We start from the raw sequence: 16,200 nt of genomic DNA on the forward strand, positions 1-16,200 counted from the left end.
TACAATTTACAGAGACAGGAGCTCCTGAGAGCCTGACAGATTTGTGGCTGTAGAGGAAGTAAGCTGATTCTGGGTGAGAATTAGGTTACACCCATTAAGATATACCCGTACAAGATCCAAAAGGCTGAGGTCATTTTCCTGCCCCTTTCTGACTTTTTCTGCTGTCAAGCAAGAGTGAGGGAACTGATGTGGTCTCAACAGCAGGGCTCAGCAGCCTTTCTCCACCTTCCAGCACATATAAGACAGTGGCAGCAGAGGTGTCTCCATTCTGGCTTCCTGATCCCTGAACCACAGCTACTGCAAAGCGCTGGGAACTCTTAGCTCTAGAACCATCAGCCACAGAATACCAGCACCTGCCCTAGTGAGTCAGTTCTGGACAGCACTGAGGGTCTTTCACAGAGTCCCAACCTAGAACCACACCTATAGCCCCTCCGTGCACTTTGTAAACATCTGGGGATTCCTTTCTTAAACTCTTTCTTATGTAAACTACCTACACCAGTTTCTGCTTCCTGTGCTGAAACCTGATGGAGAGAGATGACAGAGAAAAAAATAAGCAAACTAGATAATACAGATGGTGATTATATCTATGAGGAAATAGACAGGATGCGTAACAGAGGACAGAGAAAGGCTGCTTTGAAGATGAAACCCAAGGAAAACTGCACTTGGAACCTGATCTTTAAAGTGAGGATGGAAAGTTGAGAAGGAGCTGGTCATGTGAAGAAGTGGTGCAGCCCGGCAGGCTGGGGAAACACTCAGGCAGGAGCACTATGGTGGAAAAGAACTGGGCATGTTCGAGAAACCTAAGGGAAGCCGGGGTGGCTACAGCAGAGGAACGAAGGGGAGAGGGGCAGGAGATGAGCTGGAGGAGGAAAGCAAAAGAAAAGAAGTGTGGATTTCATCCTAAATAAACAGTTTGAAGCACGGGCGTAATGTCATTACTATTTGTAAAAGAGCACTTGGGCTGCAGAGTGAGAGTGGATTGCAGAGCCAGAGAGGAAGCAGGGAGACCAGTGAGGATGCTCTTCCAGAGATGCAGTGGGGAGAAGACAGTGGTGTGGCCTGGGGACATAGCGGTGATGGAGAGAAGGGGCCAGTATGCAGTAAGGAGCCATGTTTTGGAGGTAGATCCGACAGGACTAGCTGATGACAGAGACGTGGGAGGCAAAAGAAGCGTAAATTGAGGGGAACAGACAGGAAAGATCAAGGACGAGGCACGGGGAGGGCTTTTTTGGTTGAGTAATGCTGCTTTAAATTGTTCCCCCAAAGTCTTGTGCTTCCTCCTAAAATAATTATGGAAGGGGTGATTGTCACCAAATTGCCACAGTTGAATTGGAATGCTTTTCGGTCTTTAACAAAGAGACAGGAGCTCACTTTAGCATGTCACCCCCGTTGAACCTAATCTATTGTCACGTGAAACCTGCTCCCTGAGGCATGCAGACTTAAAGTTCTGACTGTGTACATCAAAAAGGGGGAACTCTTAGCTAAGTTAAAATGTAACCTCCTCCACCATAAACTATAAAGGGAGGTAAAAGCAGGTAAGCCTTTAGAAGATTAAAAAAAAAAAAAAAAAAGATTCTTTCTAAGCTAGTAGCTTTACTTTTTAAATTTCAAATATAATTAGCAATACAGTTGGACTTGTGGAACCTAACACCTTATAAAGTCATCTCTACTATTTATGAAATCAGAGTAAATTTGCTTGATGTCTGAAGAAAAGGTCCACGAATCTCAATGTTTTCTATTTTGAAAAGTTGGGAGAAATACCACCTACGCACGTATGCTAGTATTACTAAATAGAAAACTGTTAGAAATGTGAACACCTCAGGCTTCTAAAAGCATTAAGTGTATGAATAAATTATACTCATCCTCATTTTCTGAATGCTCCCTATTTAGCCCAGCTAGATTACGTGCGTTATTTCACTTCATCCCACCGTAGGAGTGAGGAAGCCATGTCTCCAAGTGTCTTGCCCTTGGTTACCTAGCTTGGGCCGGTGTCCGCAAGGGCATTTACCATTGTTTGTATTTTAAAATGAAAACAAAAACAAAACCTTCTCTCTCAAAACTAGATCTTAAAATGAATATCAGCAAATGCATATTGAATATCAAAATGTTCAATATGGCTGTTGCAATATTTGACACAATCTTACTAGGATTCTTTCCTGCTCTGTAAAATTCTAGCCATTCTTATGTACTGATAAAAAGCAAAATCTATACATCATTGCTATTCAAATGAATGGCTCTGGATGAGTTGCCAAGGCTGCTAGTAGCAACTCTCTGAGGTGGCCATTAGAATCCCCCACTGACTGATGAGGAGACGGAAGCTCACAGAGAGATTAAGTAACTTGCCCAAGGTCACAGTGCCTCTGCAAGTGACAGAACCCAATCCATAGCCACTAACCTGTAAGCCCATCCATGTTCTTTCCTGTCTCCCACATGCCTTCCTAGGAACAGATACGACAAATCTGAAATTCAGATGGGGTGCCTGAAAAGAGGCAGAAATTTTCTGACTCTTTGTCCTATTCGAGACTTGTGCTAGGGTGACAGTCCCTTTCACTCAACTGTTAATGGCTTAGAAATGCAATTGCTTGTTTGTGCTTCTGGCAGCAAGATAAACATGTTGGATAAGTAGCATCTGCCTTGGGGAATGAACTAGAAAATCAGGAAAAACCATCATCTGTATATACTACACATCTTCTGCTTTATTGCAAATGGGACAAATTATTCATCTGGACAAGGGTAATTCACCCAGCCCTCGAGCTTGTCTTCTGATGATGTCACAGTGTTAAGAGCCAAGTCAGCGCTGACCCAAATGCACTATGCTCTGCAGTCTTGCTTTTTGATGCCTAACATGTCTGCTTTGTCCCCATCATATATAATGGCTGCTCATTTTTACTTCTGCTTGGGAAATTCTATTTTATCCTGATGATTTTTAATTTTTCAATCAATTTAAAGGTGGAAAGTATAGTGAGGTGAGAGCAGACAGGCACAAGGAATCTTTATGGGGTCATGGAAATGTTCTTAAATTGGATTGTGGCGATAGCTGCACAATGTAAATTTACTAAAGATCATTGAATTGTACACTTAAAAGGAGTGAATGAATGGCATGTAAATTACACCTCAATAAAGCTTTTTTTTTTTTAAGAATACTGAGCTGAAGCTAATAGATTATGGAGGTAAATTCTCCTTTCTGGTTGAAAGGCTAAAAATATCACGTTGTTAGAAAGCACTGAAGGGAGTTCCTTTGCTGCTTTCTGGGGGGGAAAGTCCCACCCTTTCCTTCTGGAACACCAAGGCACCTACATCCTATCCCTGCTAGGTGTCATAGCCTGTATGGTGAAAGAGGAATATTTCTCCTTGAAAGCAGCCAGGAATGCTAAATGGTCATTGAGTACCTGGAGGGAATATCTGGAAAGGCTGGAGGAGAAATGGTACCTGAGGGAGGTCTTCAACGATGAAGAGGAATCAGCCAAGCGAGGAAACAGTGTATGAAAAAGCTGAGAAGTGAGAAAGGCTGCCCCTTTGGGAGATGGCGCCTGGAAGGGGAGCTACAAGCACTTCACCACAGCTGATATTAAAGGTCCTGTTAGGAGGGCAAACTCCTGGGAACCACCCCAGACCTATTGAAGAAGAATGGCTTGTGGTAGGACCTAGGCACATGCATCTTAACAAGCCACCCACTCCCCTAACCAGGTTACCTATGCACCCTAAAGTGTGAGAACCACTGAGATAGGTCCTAAGTAAGGCCTCATACACCATGCTAAAGTGTTTGCATAATACCTCAAAAGCAACAAAACACTGTGTACAGATTTTAAGCAGCAAGGTGAGGATGGACTTGAACTTTAAACACAGCAGTCTGGCATGGCACATGATTTTGGGGCAGAGAAAGAACCCTAGAGCTCCCTCCAGGGCCCAGGAGTGCACACACACTGTCACCTCCTTTACCTTCTAACCTCTTAGACTAAGTAGCCGAACACAAACATACCTCCTACAGTCTCCTATTAGCATCTAGGTGCTTTACGATCTTATGAAAATGTCATAAGAATGTTATGACATTCACCAATGTTAAAGAGGGGACCATCCTGCACAGCCACACATTTGGAGAAACTAGAGGTTACCACACATACCATTTAGGTGTCAGGGGGCAAATGTCAGTTTCAAAATATTACGGACATGGCCAAGTCCCTTGCTGACTATTATAAACACTGTTCTGCTGAAACAGATGGCCCTTTGAGCCCATGTTTATACTCTCTTTTGCGGTAAGTGGTTTCCCCTCTCCACTCAGGGAGGGAGACGTGTGAGGATTATAAACTTGCAGAATTGACCTAGCTGGAGTCCTGAGATTAGCCTTAGAGGTATCTGCATCATCCTAAAGGAATCCAAGTGGAAGCGGAGTCTTGCAGGACTCTACATGAGCCGACCTTTATACAAGGTCAGTTCCTTATCGGATTGGGAAATCAATGTCAAGTATCCACATCATGCAGCCTTAATAATAATAGTACTAAGGGCCAACATTTGCACCCCATATGCTAAGCACTTTATACGGTGTTAATCCTCTCAATAACCCTCTGAGGACTTTCCTGGTGGTGCAGTGGTTAAGAATCCGCCTGCCAATGCAGGGGACACGGGTTCGAGCCCTGGTCCAGGAAGATCCCGCGTGCCGCGGAGCAACTAAGCCCGTGCGCCACAACTACTGAGCCTGCGCTCTAGAGCCCGTGAGCCACAACTACTGAGCCCACGTGCCACAACTACTGAAGCCCACACGCCTAGAGCCCATACTCCGCAACAAGAGAAGCCGCCGCAATGAGAAGCCCACGCACCGCAACGAAGAGTAGCCGCAGCTCTCCAAGACTAGAGAAAGCCCGCGTGCAGCAACGAAGACCCAACACAGCCAAAAGTAAATAAATAAATAAATAACTCTCTGAAGCAGGTTCTACAGCATTATCCCCATTTGACTGATGAAGAAACTGAAGGTTAGAGAGATTAACTTATCCAAGGCTGTACATGGAGGAGCAGGGATTCAAACCCGTCTGACTCCAGAACTTCTGCCATAGCACTTCATGGGGTGTGTCAAATAGATTTCTATGTTTTCCGAGTTTTTGATGCCTGTAATAGGAGTATTAAGGAAACAAGCAAATTTAATTCATAAAGCTTATGACGCTTTATAAACAAACTCACGTATAGCCCTAGAAATCACCTAGTACAGGGGTCAGCAAACTTTTTCCACAAAGACCCTATAAATATTTAGGCCACGTGGGCCATACGGTGTGTCCTAACTACTACCTCTGACATTGTGTGTAAACAGCCACAGGCAACACCTAAACAAAGGGGCATGTCTGCGTTGCAATAAAACGTTATTTACAAGAACAGGTAGGAGGGAGGCTACATTGTCCTTGCAGCACAGTCTGCCACTCCCTGACCTAGTGGAAAGGGCCATGAATGTAGAGTTAGAGCACTTGGCTTCTAACCCTCATCCATGCCTAAGCAAGCTAGGTGGCCTTCGGCCGGTCACTGCCTGTGTCTAGGCTGTGTACTTCTGCATTAGTTTCTCCCCTATAGGCTGCAAAAATAAGGTGAAACTATATTCGGACACACTAATACAGATTCTCCATCAAACCCATAAATAATAAACCGTGGCAGCAATACCTTAAGGTAAAGCAGAAGGGAAGAGAGAACTAGCACGTTAAGGGTACTTCTATGTGCCCGGTGCTTTGTAAAACAGACTCTTACTTCATCCTGTTTGCCAACCTTATGGGGTAGTTATCATTATTCCTGTTTTATAAATGAAAAGCATCAGACAAGTTAAATAACGAGCCCCAGGTCACACAGCAAATGAGACGAGAAGCCTAGATCGGAATCCAAGCCAGGGGTAGCCATTCTCGAACAACAAGCACTCGGGCGATGATTTTGCACAGATGATGACATCTGAGTGCTTCCGGCAGAGGGTCCTGGAGCCAGGCCTCATTCCCCTCTCTTCCAGACTCTCCCACTCTGTCATCCGCGTTGCCCGCCTCCTCTCAAAAAAGATCCTACCCCATTTGGTCTGAAAAAACGATGTGAGACTCTGAGGTTTGCTGCCTTTAGCTCTGAGTGGAAGGACTGTGTTTCATGCATGGAAAATAGACCAGGAAGCCCAGAACTCCGGGGCAAAGCAGCCTAAAGAAGCAGGGCGAGAGAAAAGGAGGACAGAGGACACCCTCAGGGAACCCCTGACTGATCCTGCTGACCGCACCGGAGTCGTGGCTCCAGGGGTTCTGCGTCTGAGAACTTAGCTGAGGGTAAGAGTCTGTGTGACAAAACACAGCCTATGGAAGTACTCAGTCGTGCCTGACTTGTCTGCCTCCTTAACTAGTGCATTGCAGGTTACAGTCATCAGTTTAAAACTTAAGTACTTTGGAAATGGGGCTGGGAAAGGAGAAAGTGAAACCAAGAAATGGGATCATCATTGCTTCCTTCATCAAAAAAAAAAAAAAAAAAAAGAAAAAGAAACACATTTCCCAAATGTGGGAGGATACATATGTCAAGGAAGAAAATTGAAAAAAACAAATGAAAACAAAGAACCCAAACTGCTTAGCTGAGCGTTCAAGACCTACCAAAATCTGCTGGAACACACACAGCACCGCCTTCCAGCCTCAACCACAGAGCCCTCGCACAGCCTGCACTCAGCCTCCACCAAGCTTCACCCATGCCCGGGCGTGTTCCCCCGCTGCTCCCTCTGCCTGAAGGAGTGAAGGCGTGATCTGCTCTCCACGGCTGCCTGCTAAAACTCCACCCCTCAAAGTCCAGATCACATGTCACCTTCTAGGTCACAAACGTCAAAGCCGAGAACTTCAGAAACAGATCATCAAGATCAATGCCTTCAGGTTATGTAAGAGGAAACCAAGGCCCAAAGGGGTTAAGTCACACAGCTGGGCAGTAAAGACTTGGTCTGGAAACCAAGTTAGCTGATCTGACTTGGGGGAGGAGGGCCAGGGAGGCACGCCTCACCAGCACCTTCAGGGTGAGTGACGACCCCAGGAAACCCTTCTCTTCCTCCTCCTCCTAGAAGCCCCAGGCCTGCTTACAAGCTCTCCGAACTCGCCCCTCCATTCCAGGTGAGAGTGGTTTTGTGTGTCCATATTCCTGATCACCTGCTCCAGAGGGATCAAAACCACGTCTTTCCCATTGTGTTATCCCAGTACCTAGCTAGCGCTGCACAGAGTGGGCCTTCAGGGGGCTGTAACAGTCATTCGACAAAACAAAAACACCAGAAAACAACCTCCGTCCCCAGCTTCGGTCCTGTCTTCCTCCAGTCAATCGGCCTCCATGCACTGCCAGAGGGACCCACCTACAGCACAGATCTCACCACACCTCTGCTCAGCTGAAGCCCTTAAATGCACACCATGCACATCATTGTATCCACGATTCCGCATGAAAAACTTAGAAGAGCCCTTCCTGCCCCTGAGCCTCATTTCCTGCCACCCAGAGCGCCACAAGCACCTCTTCACCTCCGAACCCTGTGCCTGCTGTTTCCTCTCCCCGGGACGCACTTCAAGAGTTCCCTTTGTCCCCAGCTCTCTTCTACATGGCTAACCCCTACTCATCCCGCAAGATCCAGAATGTCTAAGAAATGGCCTCCTTGAGGAAACCATCCCTGATTACCCATTCCCTCCCCCCACTCCAGGTGAGATGCCCTCCTCCGTGCTGCCAAAGCACCTTGGCATCCCTCCTCTGTAGTTCTCAGCACAGAGAATTGCACCTATTTGTTTACACACCTGCCCCCACCTCCCACTAGACCATCACTTTAGGGCAGGAGCACCTGGCATGAAACCCAATACATTAACTTAGACTGAATAATTTTCTCCTTCACTAGTTACAATCAGACCCAACAAATATACATAGTGCATCATTTCACTAAAATATTTTAAAATACAGGTCCACAGATCTCAGCAAAAAAAAAGCCCTTACTACACACCCAGTCTTTCAATAAAGAGCTCAAGATGCATAATGGCATTATGAACTGCCAGAAAGTCAACACGTCAAGAGTCCCTTTAGAGAGGTGTGCTGACCTAGCCAGTATGGCCGACTGGCCAGAGTGGCTCTGGGTATGTGACCGACTCCCACTAAGCACAGGGATGGAAGAGGATAGTTCTGACACAGTGGCCGAGGGGAGGTTTGACAAAGGGAAGCTCTCCCCAGGAAGCCTCTCAACGCCCAGGCGAGTCCCCGGGCACTCCTCTCCTGGGAAGTGAGCACACAGTAACTTCAGGAGACCTGCCTGAGCTGGCCACCGGGGCACCTGAGGCTGGGGGCCGGGGGACTGTCAACAGACAGACGGAAACCACTAGCCTCACAGAATTCACGGTATCCAGTTCACACGGTGCATAATTAGTAACAGCACCCGTGAGCAGGGTGCTAAGATAGGAAGGAAAGCAAACAGCTAACCCAAGGAAGAACTGATTCCTGTCTAAGAAGCATGCCTGCACCACTGGACTTGAGGGGGAGATAGGAGGTGTGGGGCAAAGGAGACGTGAGCAGACAATGAGGGCAAGTTTCACTGAGAAAGTAGCATTCCCAGAATAGATGGGCTTTCAAATGATTTAAAATTGAACATTTCAGGAAAATTGCCTGTTTGTTAACCTGAGCTGGCATCCAGGCTGACGACGGTAAGCTGATGCTATTTTTTTCCTCTCGCTCACCTGTAGGACCAATTTACAAACATCCTTTCCTAACCTTGTCCAGATTCATCCACTCATAAGCAAACGGCCGTGCTCCCTCAGTAAGGAAAGTCACAGTGAGCCAAGCAGGTGAGTTGATTCTGCATGAGGTCCTTCCCCACCCTCCACACCCACCGGAAGGCTGAATCCTACCCAGTTGTCTTCTTAGGTAACAGCACCACCAGCCAGCCAAGAATCATCTCTTACTGGCTCCTCCCTTCCCCCCATTCCACTGCCCCTCCAACTGGGGAACAGGCCACCAGGCCAATTCCTCCTCCAAGTTCTCCCTGAGAAGTCCCTCCTCTCTCCAACCCCATGACCTCTGCTCCACTCCAGTCCTCATCACCTCCCATTCTGAACTGTCGCAGCAGCCTCTTGCCCTTCCTGCCACCACCTCCAGTCTGGCTGCACCAACTTCACCAGACTTAGCTTCCTAAAATAAATAATTGTATCACTCTTGCCTAGTTAAAAAGCCCTCTGGGTCCCCATTTTTTAGGAGATCGCAGCCCTCAAAGGCACTCCTCCCCATATGCTGAGCACCCTGCTGACCCCAGGGTGTGCTCTCATCCCCCCCATCTCAACTTCCACCCACGCCTCTGCCTTATCGCACTTGCTCCACCTAGCACACCCTTCAAGATCCAGTTCAGGGAGCCGGATTCTTCCAGCTCCATTCTTCTTCCTCAAAATTGCTTTGCCTATTCGGGCTCTTTTGTGTTTCCATACGAATTTTAAAAGTTTTTGTTCTAGTTCTGTGAAACATGCCATTGGTAATTTGATAGGGATTGCATTGAATCTGTAGATGGCCTTGGGTAGTATGGTCATTTTAATAATATTGATTCTTCCAATCCAAGAACACAGTATGCATTTCCATCTGTTTGTGTAATCTTGGATTTCTTTCATCAGCATCTCATAGTTTTCAGAGTACAGGTCTTTTGCCTTCTCAGGTAGGTTTATTCCTATGTATTTTATTCTTTTTGATGCGATGGTAAATAGGATTGTTTCTTTTATATACATACTACTATATATAAAATAGATGACCAACAAGGGCCTCCTGTATAGCACAGGGAACTATACTCAATATCTTGCAATAAGCTAAAATGGAAAAGAATCTAAAAAAGAAATATATATATATATATATATATATATATATATATATACACATACATCTGAATCACTTTGCTATACACCTGAAACTAACACAACATTGTAAATCAACTATATTTCAATTAAAAAAAATTTTTTAAAGACCCAGTTCAAATACCACCTCTTCTTTAAAGTCTTTGCCAGCCGCTAAACGAGGGCAACCAACCATTCCTGTTTGCACCTGTTGTCCTGGAGTAATTACTGAAAGCAGCACACTGACTTCCCCAGGGCCCTGCTGTGGATGATAAATTATATGGCCCTCCTACCTAAAATCTACCCTGACCCAAAGACAGCGCTCGTTACTTGTGTAACTGTGTCTTTTGCTAGAGCGTGTGTTCCTCAAGAGCAATCAAGCCATCTTATCTCAGTATGGACTTCCAGCACCTGAAGACTGCCGGCACCTGGGGAGGCGCTCAGTGAACACTGATGGAATGAAAGAATGAATCTCATCTGAAGAAAACTGTAGCAATCAGTTTTATCTAAACTTCATCTAAAATGCCAGTGGGGAAATTTTCTAAATCAGAATTAGATCGAAAAAATCCTGGGCCAAAAATTCAGGCCATGAAAGCATCTGTCACATAAACCATTTCTTTCCCTAATCCAGTGTTTCTCAACTTTTTTTCAATATTGTCCCCCTGCCCCAGGAGCCTTTTTAGACATTTTTTTCCTAACCACATCCCCCATGAAATGTTAATAGCACAGAGATATATCTGTACTTTATACATAAAAGAGCAAGTATAAAGTTTATTCTTCTCATATAATAATGGGTTCAGAATGGCAATAAAATGTTAAGTCACATTTTAAAATTTAAAGCTATTAACATTAAACTTTGTATTTGCTGAGTAACTTTTAATGTAATTTTAATGTAAAAATGTGATGTATCAAATTACATATAAAAATTGCCAATTTCTACGTAATAATAGCAATGTAACCAAATTTTTCAAAGACTTTCAAAACTGCTATTTTTCCAGAAAAGGTAAAACAATTGAAAAAAAAATCTTAAAAGTTATTTTTCATGAACTTAACTCTTGTTTTATATGAGAGAATAATTTTTAACTTATCCAGCTGCTACATATTCATTCAGATATCATCAATAGTTTCTCTTTTCAATACTTGGCATAGTTATTAGTGGGTTGAATAATTCTAATAGGATTAAAGAATAAAATATAAAGTACTTTTATTTAATTTTCAAATCCCAAGTCACACACACAGCAGTGTGGGTCAAACATAAGCCCTTAACATCCACAAGGCAGCCAAAGGCAGCCCTAATGGATAAGGAAGTCACCAACAGAGATATGACTTCAGGATCAAGCTATTGATGGACAGAAAGTTCTCCAGTCATAGCCATCTATTTGCCATAGGTTTGCAGTAGTGACCCTGCATACATTCTGTATATCTTCCATGAACTCAATGTCAATGTTTCTTGTGTAATACCCAAGAAAAAACAATGAGAGAAATTTAAATGTTAAGAAGTAAAATTTTGCCCACCAAGCTTTGAAGGGCCACAAACCACTGGAACATCTGAGAAGTTTCTGCCTCCCTCCAGAACCAATTTTTGCTGCCCCTGAGGTTGCAAGCCCTAACCTCTGTGTTCCCACGTTTATCCTCCTAGCACCTAGAGAAAAAAATTAAAAAAAACAAAAAACACCAGTTTACCTAAGAAAACACCCCATCCCACAACTATCATAAGGTCCCCTCTACTACCATCATCTCCTTGGGTACTTTGAAAGAAAAGGGATTCCCATACTATTAGCCTTTCTCCCAAACAAAGGAGCCCCCCACCTCTAAAAGTGCAGACTTTTAGAGCTGGAAGAACACTCAGGGCTCATGGAGCCCCTCCATCTCCAGATGAGGAAACTTAAAAGAGCCCTAAGAGGTTGAGAGACTGGCTTAATCAAGGTCACTATATTGTTATAGACAGAGACCTTGTCAGCCTGGGTCACTGTTGTATCTCTAAGCTAGGACCAGGCTTGGCACATAACACAGTCAGATGTTTGCACACTTAATGAATGAATGGCTATTGGGCAAATTAGTGACAGAGCTGAGAACCCAGTTCACCTAATTCCTAACCTACTACTTTTCCAACTACACCAATTTGTCCCTTTTTACTTCCCTAGAATATCAAATAGTGGCCTCAAAGACTATCAAATTTATATTGAGTGTTTGAAAAGCTTCCCAGCTCTTCTAGTTTCACACATCCAGGAAGTTGAAGAGCAGGGTCTTGTGCACTTGTGGTAGAGTGCTTCAGCCCACTGAAAGTGAGGGGCTTTCCACAAATAAGTCAAGGGTACCCGGTTGACAATGCATCACTTCTTACTTGCTTACCCTGCCTTGATCTTTTTTCTAGAGTTCTTGTTCACGTGCCATATCTCCTTACCCAGACTGAGAATCGTAGAGAGCCAAAACTGCCTTCCGTTTCTAAGGCACCTACTAAGTTTAAGCACGAAGCAAATGTTCAATAAATGTTTGCAAAATTTATTCCAATGGAAATGGTGCACCATGAGGGACAAAAGTGGATTTGGCATGAACAAAGAAATTCTGTTTGTACTTTGCTAATTTCCTAGGACCAGTAGAGTACCTAACATGTAACGGCAGCCTAACAGTTACTGAATTTTAAAAAACAAATGAAAGCTATGGCAAAAACTGAGAAGTTATTAAGCATAGTCTTCATTCATTCAATAAATTCACATTGAATTTATTCATTCAATAAATATGTATTACCAAGTATCTGTGTGCCAGGCTCTCTGCTGCTCTGAAACCTAATTTCCCCCACAGAGCTAGAGCCCTCCTCCCTAGCAAACGCATGGCATTAGGTTCACCTTGCAGGCTGTGGGCACAGCTACGGTAACCATGTCTCAACATGCCCAAGACAGTCCCAGTTTACACCTATTGTCCAAGCGTTCTCTCCCAACAATGCCCTGGTCTAGACAATTATATCACCCTAAGTGTAGCAAACCTTTTTCAACAAGAAGCCCAGAGATTCAAAAATTTCACTCCACATTTACTAGCTACTCCCAGTCCCTTTTTTTTTTTGGCTGTGCCATGCAGCATGTGGGATCTTAGTTCCCCAACCAGGGATCGAACCCATGCCCCCTGCAGTGGAAGGGCAGAGTTCTAACCACTGGACTGCCAGGGAATTCCCTACTCCCAGTCTTGTTTCCTTATTTCTAATAAACTAAACTAATTTCTAATTTAAACTAAATGGTTATAAATAGAAAAGTGGCTGGGGACAAGGCTGGGACATCAGATTGAGACTACACTGTAGAGAGCCTTGCATGCCAAGAACACGGATACATAATTTAATATAGAGCAGGGAGCGATAAAAACCTTTAATGGAGAAAGTGAATGTATAGTCAAAGCACCATGAAAGTGTTATGACGTTGATTACAGAAAAGATCTAGGACAGGAGGAATGAAAACAGCTGGCTCCAGGTCATACCAAAAAGACAGCCTAAAGCTGTAAATAAAGAAAGGTTGTCACAGATGAAAACGGCAACAAATATGCTATTTCATCATTTATCTTTAAGTGTAATTTAAAAGTTTCAACAACAGATGCAGCTATGCAAGCTCTAGTTCATTGATCTGTGGTCCTGATACCCTCCTTGGAAGGCACAGGCTGTAAGGAAGCTTCTGGACAGTCCGGCTTGCCCTCCTGTCGGCCAGTCGTGTAAAGGAGCTGGAGTTCGGTGTTTGTTTCATTTGAAGGGCTACATTTCAAACATAGTATTCGTTGTCAAAAGAGTTTCCCGACACTGAAAGAGATGGGCAGGAAGCTTAACCCGCCAACTCCAGATCTTCCACTATTGCATCATTTGAAACTAAGCTTCCTCAGGCAGCGACTTGTAAAATTCAAGTCAGGTAAAATGGCAGCAGCAGCCGCTGTGGGTGCTGCTGCTGCGGCCGCCGCCGCTGGCCTCAACTTCAAGCGCCCGGAGAGCGCGTCTCTCCGGAGCTGCCAACCGCTCAAAGGAACAGTCGATAAATCAACAGGTCCTGCTCGCCCGACCGAGGGTGCTCAGACCCGGGCGCGCCAGCCACAGGAGGAAGTGGCTAATTATTTAAAGACAGTCGAGGCCACTGGAGGCCGGAGTCGGTTCTCCAAGCGCCTTCCCTCCGTCCACCACCCACACTGGGAACCTGCTGGGAAAAGGCCCGGGCCCCGTACACAGAGGGGAAAGCACCAATTCCTGGGCTGCTGCCCCAGGTCCCTAGCCCTCCAGCCCCTGGGCAGCCCTGCACTGCCCGCGGGTGCAGACACCCCGAGGGCTCCTTTTTCCTCCGGCTGTCCCCCTCCTCTCATCGATTGCAAGCCTTTCTGTTCTGCCACCGGAAACTTCCATAGAAGGTGAGATTCCCAGGTCAAGAGACGATTCTACAAACTCTAAAGGGCCAATGTCGGGACTTCAGAGTCAGACCTCATAACGCCTAGGCGTCCCTGGTGAGGCTCAGTACTGCTCTGTACTGCGGGTCCTGCGCTCCCGCGCGTTCGCACCCATCCACCCCCTGGCCGGACGTGGTGTCCTCCGATCCGCAAGAGCCCACGGTGCCGGCGCCCGCAACTTGAGCAGCGCCTCCGCTCCGAGAGCCGCAGAGACCCTCCTCGCTCCAGCGAGGACAGACCTCCCAAAGCCTGGTGTCCCCAGCCGCAACCCCTGTCCCTTCCTCCAGGCGGGAGGCTGCAGGTCCCAGACAGGGAACCACGGGGGCGGGACCTTGGCCGTCCCTGCCGGACTCGCTCAACCCTGCCGAGCTCGCTCATTCCTCCCGGGCTCCAGAGGCAGTGCCCACACTCCCCACCGGCCAGTACCTCGTCCGCTTCCAACTCTGTTCCGTTGCCTACGAGCGCCATGTTCCTCCTCCGGCTGCCGCCGCCCAGAAACCAAACAGGGAGCTCAGAGCCAACTCAGTTTCTCGGCTCCGGGCTCAGCCCAGCGCCAGCAAGGGAGGAAGAGGATGGCCCCGCGCTCCCTCCGGGTCCCGGGCGGGGCCAGCGCGCAGCTGAGCGTGTGCTTTCCCCGCCCCCGGCGCCCGCACACCAGACGAGCATCCATTTCCCGAGCCGGCGCCGGGTGGCGGGCCTCTACACAAGCTCCGCCCCCTGCAGGCCTCGCCCCGCCCTCTACGCGGCTCCGACTAGAGCAGCCAATCAGATTCCCGAAAGCTTTTCCGCCTCCAGACGGCATCCACTTAGGATCCACATAGGCGGGGTCATTCCGTGGGCGGGGTCACCTCGTGGGCGGAGTCACTGGCGAACTTCGCTGGTCTGGCCCACCCTCTGGGAAGGCACCTGAGAGTACCAGCTTCCAGTACTCTGTGAGGAGGTTAGTCCTCGCCTGGAGCCAAGAGAGCGCTGGGTTAACGAGGCCAACCAAGGTCAAAGCCACCTATCCCTGATGCCCCTTTGAACCGTCCACCTGGCCCCTGGGCCTGTGCCAGTCCCCTTCCCTCGCCAGGTGCGCACTACATCTCGCAAATGATGAGGCCAGAGAGCAGCCTTGAGTCAAGGTCACAAGTCACCCAAAGGTCTCTGTCATTCCACCTGCCCAGACACTAAGTCAGGGACATCATCTTCAGATACAGGAATGCTGTGTTTGCTTCTGTGTATTTTTGAAAAAAACAGAAAAACCACAGGACATATATTTATACAACTTAGAGCTCCTCTACCCCTCCTCCCAATATCCTGTCACGATGACCCATTTTGTAACCCCAAACATATGTGCATAACTCGTGCTTGAACTATAAGATCCATGAGGGTGGGGATGCTGTTTGTCTTCTTCAAAACTGTATCCCCAGCACCTAGAACAGTGCCTTACACGTAGTAGATGCTCAACAAATATTTGTTGGCTTCGTTTAGAAATTGATTCCTGCGTCTAACATGTAAGGTAATTGAACTATCCAACTGAAAAATTATAAGCTACATTTTTTAGGGTATTTGGGGGGGGGGGGTTGGTCAGCTTTATTTTACATACGATAAAATTCACCAAGTTTAAGTTTGTAATTTGATAACAGATGTTCACAAAACACCATTCCAATCATGAAAACACATCCAAAAAGTTCCCTGTGCCTCTTTGCTGTCAATTTCCTTCCCCCACTCCCTGGCCTCTGGCAACCACTGATCTGCTTTCTGTCACTCTCATTTTGCCTTTTCTAGAATTTCATATAAATTCAATCACAGAGCACATGGTCTTTTGTGTCTGGCTCATGAAGGGCTATTTAATGGTCATCCAGTGACAATTATAAAAATTGCTAACATTTATTGAGTACTTATTATGTGCCAGGACTAGGCTGAGCCCCTTGCATAAATTATCTCCTTTACCCTTCATAACCCCATGAAGTAGGTGCTGTTAACTTACAGAGGAGTGAAATGA

General features: G+C 46.2%; 1 protein-coding gene across 3 annotated transcripts in view; it reads right to left on the bottom strand.

Moving 5' to 3' along the window:
- The window catches only part of TTC39B (tetratricopeptide repeat domain 39B), a 139,480-nt gene extending 124,584 nt beyond the window's left edge, over nt 1-14,896 (bottom strand). For 2 of the 3 annotated variants that reach the window (XM_068552868.1, XM_068552866.1), the window contains exon 1: nt 14,640-14,896. Coding sequence is in view for 1 of the 3 variants with exons in the window: in XM_068552866.1 (XP_068408967.1) it covers nt 14,640-14,681 (42 nt within the window). In the remaining 2 variants the exon portion in view is untranslated. The remainder of the gene's footprint in view (nt 1-14,639) is intronic. The other variant, XM_068552867.1, reaches the window with a different exon arrangement.
- Nucleotides 14,897-16,200: the final 1,304 nt, after the last annotated feature.

Source organism: Eschrichtius robustus, chromosome 10, assembly GCF_028021215.1.
Source record: "Eschrichtius robustus isolate mEscRob2 chromosome 10, mEscRob2.pri, whole genome shotgun sequence".
Taxonomy (NCBI): Eukaryota; Metazoa; Chordata; class Mammalia; order Artiodactyla; family Eschrichtiidae; genus Eschrichtius; species Eschrichtius robustus.